The following is a 6,318-nucleotide window of genomic DNA, read 5'->3' on the forward strand; positions in this document are numbered from 1 at the left end:
ACCATGCTGGAAAACAGAAGTCCAAGATATATGTCTATGACATTGCGGCAATAGTTATACGTCTAACAGAAACAAGTGTGTGTGTGAAGACACAACCCGTACAGTGGGAGTCAACTTTAAAGGACTTGATTTAAGAACGTTAGGTACAATATATGTATAGGAGGGTGGGGAAAATGGGACACCTTTTCATTCTGTTTTCTTGTCCCATTTGGTAGTTAACAAAGAACATTTAAATAATAATATAGGTCGTTGTTATTAGCTATATTTTGCATTTTGGGAAAAGTTACTATTTTTGGGAAATTTTCCAAAGGGAATTTTGAAAGACCAAGCAAAAGAAAATGGAGTAACTTTATTTGACGATTTGAGTAACTTTATGTGTGAACTTTTGGACAAAAACGTATATATGTTGGTGCATGTCAGTCTTCGCGTAAAAATAAATATATGGTGCATGTCAGTCTTCGCGTAAACTACGTTCTTAACTAAAAACAGCATAAACAAATGTAGGTAACCACAAATTTTAGCTCTGCTAGTGCTGCTACAGTTGAAAGTATGTAAACATTGGCATACCTTTTTATTAAATTGGCTTTATTTAAGATTTGGTAGGAAATTAATGCTTACTGTTATAAACACAACCAAAAATGGTCATCAAATAATCCGAAGTTAAATATTCCATCTCTACAGTGCTGAGTATAGTAAGTGCCAACCTCATTTCACCAAAGAAAACTAGAGTATTCCTTGATTTTACGATGTAATTGTAAACTAACTGGAGAATTCAGATTCTGGGTACACCTATACTGTTTATTTTTGCGACATCCCAATAAAAATCTCCTACAGCCAATATAATGTTACGTAAAGAATAAATTTAGGTAAAGCTTGGACTTAAAAACAATTTTGAAGGTTTCGAAAACAAAACCTAGAAAAAAGTCAAAAACAAACAATTTGGGTCCCTTTAATTAGTGCATGTCCACTATGTCCACAATATTCACTACATAGTGGACATAGTGAACTGAATATTGCGGACATAGCGAACATGTACTAATTAAAGAGACCGGTGACATTTTATCCATTCAATAAGGTAGTTTTTATATTATTTTGAAAAAAATGTATTAAAAGATTAATAAAAGCTATTTTACAACTTCCCACAAAAGGAAAACGCAAACAAAAGTTAACAAGTTCGTTTAAACCCTATGGGTTATTTTATATTTTTTCTAAAGATGTTTAACAGGGTAAATATAAGCCATTTAACGATTGCAACAAGACATAATTATCTAAACACATTAAAAAGTCAGGGTGTTTGCTTGATTTTGGACTCACAATAGCAGCAGTAAGACCACTCGGTGTTTCTTTGACCGGTAACATCTATTTTAATGTTTAAATTATACGTGCCCATCCATTAGACCTTTGCTTCATTGTTTTACGATGTTAACTGTTTATATTGATAACTATTTTGTTTAAAGAAAAAACAATAACGAAATCAATTTTGACTTTTATTAACCATTTTTGTCGCCATTTTTTATTGAGAATTGCCTTCTTCGTGGAGGAATTTCTGAGCGGAATTCTCTCGTCCATTGTTACGTCACAACCACGAAAAAGATAAACACAGATTAGCTGAGAATCACTGATTATACCAGAGATACATAAACAAATTGTTTATGTATCTCTGATTATACTTTCTGCATACTACTTATAATTTTTGCTTGATCTTCGTTTAGCTAAACCATAGTCGATTCTCATCAACTATGGCTAAACTAAGATCGAGCAGGAACTTAAGTATACCTTAATCAAACCACCCGTAAAGTATAGGAGGAAAGTAATCGTAAAGTAATCGCTAATCAAACGATTTTAAATCTAAAAACTTGGATCCAAAATTAGAAATATATATTACGATTTGATTTCAATCATGAGAATAAAGAGTAAATGCTGGAATCGAGAACTGAGCTAAGTGCGGAAAAATGTGGACACAAAAAACAACAAAAACAAGAACAACTGTCCGACGAAAAAGGATCTATAAGACCACTACCGTGCTCAATTAACAACGATCAATGGGAGCCGTGAGAAAGCGGTTTTATGTTTCTTTGAATATTCTATGTTTACTACAAAATGGGCAGGAGAATAACAAAAAAAAGTGTCCTATCTTCCCCACTTTACTATATGTAATACTCGAAAAGTATAAATCACTTTTCTTTCATTGCGTCATGTGTTTACGACTGTAGCAAACATAGATGACATTTGATGTGCATTTTTTGTACAGATAACAGTAGCCTATTTAAAAACGTCACTTCATCCGGTGTGTAAAAAACGAGTAAAGCGCTATGTGTACATATTATATTGTATTTTGAAATAATGGAGGCGGTAGCTAAGCACAATTTTACTGCAACCGCAGACGACGAACTTGGATTTGTTAAAGGTTCAATATTGAAAGTAAGTGCACGGTGTTTAACTCCCTTATAGTTATATTTGTTATATATAGTAGGGTGGGTAAAAATGGCACCATTTATTAAAAGGAGCACTCTAACAAAAAAATCAAATTGGTATATTGATAGAAATGCTCAAATGGGATCTAAATGTGCCACGAAAGTTTCAAACAACGAAACAGTTTCTTAAAGAATATGTGTCAAAACCGCAAATTTAACTGTTGGAGTAAAATAGTCCCATGAGAAAAAGTGTCACTCAACTTTGGCCGTTACTAGTTTCTAAAGAAAACTTAAATATTATTTCGGATTTGTTACAATAATTTCTTCTTCTTTGTAAATATTTAATACAATAAAAACATAGATTTTAACATGTTTCGGTTTTTGATCATAGGAACATACTTTATTAGGTCCGTACTTTTCTCTTTTTCAAAAGCCGTATTTTGAAATTTAGTGGCACCTTTCGATTACATTTGATCATCTCTATTCCTATACAAATCTTTAGTTTTCGTTGGTATGCCCATTAAAGCACTAAAAGCCAGTAGGTTGGAGAAATATGGGGCACTTTTTAATTCTATTTTCTCGTCCCATTTGGTAGTAAACGAAGAACATTCAAAGAATTACAAAAGTTTTGTGACAATTACAAAAATTGTGTGTATCTCTAGTAGGCTGTGTCACTGGATTAAAGCAATTGCCGTTAAGTGTTTCGCTCAAAGACGCATACAATGGTAGCAGTTCAAGCGCCGAAACCACACGTCGCCGGACTCGGATTAAATAAGTCACAATATTAGCTATACGACGTCTGATTGTATAATCTGTCTACTAAAATAACTTACAGGTATACCGCCCAGTGACGGACCCCAACTGCTGGTCTAAAGCTGAACAAGATGGAAAGGAGGGCTTAGTCCCAATGAATTACATTAAAATGAAGCCATGCGAGTAAGACTTTCTAAATATTATTCAAACAAAATTCTAAGCACTAGAGTAGAGTGTGATAAGACTGGATATTTTAGTATATATTGGCCAATATTTCAAACATCAAAATATGTTTTTAAATAAATAATCATTTCTTTATTAATTGACGCTCATAATTAAACCCAAAAGCAGTATTGATCGATTCTAAAACCATTTGCTATTTTGGCAAATAATAAACAGGCAGAGTAAAGTGGGACCGCGGTGTACCTGTCTATAAAGATATAAAAAAGTCTTGTTAGACCAGAAAAGGAAAAGTAGAATGACCTCGACATAATTCTTTTAAAATGTTATAAATTCTATTAACATAAATAACACGTAACCCCCTCGCAACAATATTTAAATTAAAGCTCGTTGCAGGTGGTTTGCTCGTAATATGACAAGGGCTAATGCGGAGCTGAGGCTGAAAAATGCTTTAGATGAGTCGTTTCTTGTTAGAGAGAGTGAAAGTACCCCTGGAGACTTTTCTCTATCCGTGAAGTACGTAGTTGTACTTTTTTATGTATGCAAAAAAAATGTGTTTCAAAAAACCTCGAATTACTTAGTAACATGTAATTTGGTGGTTTTAAAATAAATATGGTAAGTTGTAATATGACCGTATTAAGAGCAACCAATTAAGTAAGTTATTTATTTAATGTTTTGAAAATAGCTTCTACATTAACATCTATAGGCGAGTTGGAAAAGATGGGACAATTAAAACAAGACTACTTACGTTTAAACGTTCTTTTTTTGCCCTACAGCTATAGTTTTTAATGCAGGGGTTCCTAAACTTTTCGAAACACGCTCCCCTAATACAGATCTTAACAAACTTGCGCCCCTCCTTTTTGTTAAATTATCACAGTGGTGTTCAATTAATTTTTCCCATGATCCACCACAGCTAAACCTGACATATTGGACATGCTTTAAACCGCGCACCTTTGGTTGACTGTCTCTGTATTATTGCGTCAAATTACGAAATCAAATTACGTTTGCGTCGTAGTTTGGCCTCATATTTACCATGTTTTTCTTAGCCAGGTAGACTGTTTGTTACGAAATAGTACCGATTCATTGCAAACGTTTGGTTTACACGTGCGTCGTATTTTAGCCTTTTGAACACTAATGTAATAACAATTTATTTTATAGTTTTTTGCACCTTTCCCAGTGTTACACGCCCCCTAGGGGGGCGCGCCCACCAGTTTAAGAACCACTGTTTTAATGTGTTACCTATACAATATATTATTGTAGGGGCAATTGGTATTGTTTGAACGATAATGGGTGTTATTTGAACATTTATAAAAATACACCTAATGTGCTAAAAAACTCCTCATTTGTTTAATATACATTTTTTAAATTGTTCTGAATTAAAGGAATGATAGTAGGCCTACTAATTCGTGGTATCACTCAAAAACCAATATGTATTTTAATTTTGGAAATATTGGACAATATGTGCTTAAGTGTCGCATCTTCCCCCACCCTATTATGTCTAGATTTTTCTACAGAACCAATTCTGGTGTACAACATTTCAAGGTTTTGAGAGACGGGGCAGGAAAATACTTTATCTGGCTTGTTAAATTTAAATCTCTGAACCAGTTGGTAGACTATCATCGTACTTCGTCCGTTTCACGTTCGGAACAGATTTTGCTTCGTCACCCGATTATAAGTTAGAGTTGAGTCGTTAACAAAAAAAAAGAGATATTCTGATTTGTTGAGATGTTTTTATAACATGTTGTATTATAGTATCGTAACACGTGTTATCGTAACACAGTATTATCACGACTTTATATAACGCCCTTCAAAAGCTGATTACTGTTTTTAAATATTAAAAAATATATGTAAAATAGAAATAGTATACTTTGAACAGATAAAAAATGCGAAATAGTAAGATGCTATTTTTTAATGCTCGCTAAATCATAGTAAAGCCAATGAATATTTTTAGATTGCGTGTGCGAACGATTAAACTAGTTTCATAAATTAATAAAACAACCTTGAATATTCCGTACAGTTTGATTTTGTCTCATAAAACTAGTTTTAGCTTCGTAAAAAAACACCGAGGTATAGGCATGAAGAAAATAGGCAGGGGTCAATATGACTTTAATTTGAGATAAAAACAACTAAAAATATTGGTTTAACGTTATATATATAAGGTTTGAATGGCAAAGAAACTAGCACAGTCTGTTAAATTCGGTAGGTTAACTACAAGTTGCAGAATACTGCTAATGTAAATATATTTTAATTTAGAGTCCCATCTTCCCCCACATTGTAGTTTTGTATGTTTTCATTGCCAAACTGTGAAAGATTTGCTTTTAATTTCGTAATTTATACCTCAAGGGGTTTTCAACTATAAGATGCCTATTTTCAAAGTGTACAGTATTATTTCGTGTTATTTACGTATATTCCTATTTATAAATACACTTAATAATCAAAATTACCAATGATTTTAAACTGTCCCATTTTATGCTGCGTGTTTTCGAAATGTAAAATTTCACCTGTTGTGCGGATCGCTAAATAACTCCTCGTGTGTTTTATTATATTTTATTAAATTGGTGTGAATTAATAAAGGAATGATATTACTAATTTGTGGTATTACCCAAAAACCGTCATCTATTTTGATTTTGGAAATATTTGGCAATATGTGCTTAAGTGTCCCATCCCCCCCCCATTGCACTATATTATTAAAACTTCACACAAAATATTTTAAAAACAAAAGTGATGTATTTCAAACACAATAGGTGGCTGGATTAAATCCGGTAATGTTTACGCCACAATGTCCTATATGAAATATATCGTGCTTACCACAACAGTAAAGTTACTTGTTTATTTTTTATGTGCCGGCCGTCATATTACAGGTTAATTGTTTATATTTATAACCGTGTGTAACCTTAAATATAACATTAAACGGACATTCCTCCAACACAGTGGTTACCTATAGGTTGTCTAAATTGTAAGCCATATCAAG

The 6,318-nt window shown here is 32.9% G+C and overlaps 1 protein-coding gene across 1 annotated transcript; it reads left to right on the plus strand.

Moving 5' to 3' along the window:
• The first annotated feature begins 2,266 nt into the window (after positions 1-2,266).
• LOC149742626 (growth factor receptor-bound protein 2-like) lies at positions 2,267-5,357 on the plus strand. Its single transcript, XM_089872575.1, has 4 exons — positions 2,267-2,421; positions 3,250-3,350; positions 3,744-3,863; positions 4,862-5,357. Exons 1-4 carry the CDS (start codon positions 2,344-2,346, stop codon positions 5,025-5,027), a joined length of 465 nt encoding a protein of 154 aa, XP_089728701.1. The 5' UTR covers positions 2,267-2,343; the 3' UTR covers positions 5,028-5,357.
• The last annotated feature ends 961 nt before the right edge of the window (positions 5,358-6,318 follow it).

The sequence above is a fragment of the Ciona robusta genome, chromosome 1 (assembly GCF_009617815.1).
Source record: "Ciona robusta chromosome 1, ASM961781v2".
NCBI classification, from domain to species: domain Eukaryota; kingdom Metazoa; phylum Chordata; class Ascidiacea; order Phlebobranchia; family Cionidae; genus Ciona; species Ciona robusta.

Coding starts and splice junctions, on each gene's coding strand:
- LOC149742626 (XM_089872575.1), top strand. CDS start 2,344: ATGGAGGCGGTAGCTAAGCACAATTTTACTGCAACCGCAGACGACGAA. Junction 3,351..3,743: donor ATTAAAATGAAGCCATGCGA/GTAAGACTTTCT, acceptor AGCTCGTTGCAG/GTGGTTTGCTCGTAATATGA. Junction 3,864..4,861: donor GACTTTTCTCTATCCGTGAA/GTACGTAGTTGT, acceptor ATTTTTCTACAG/AACCAATTCTGGTGTACAAC.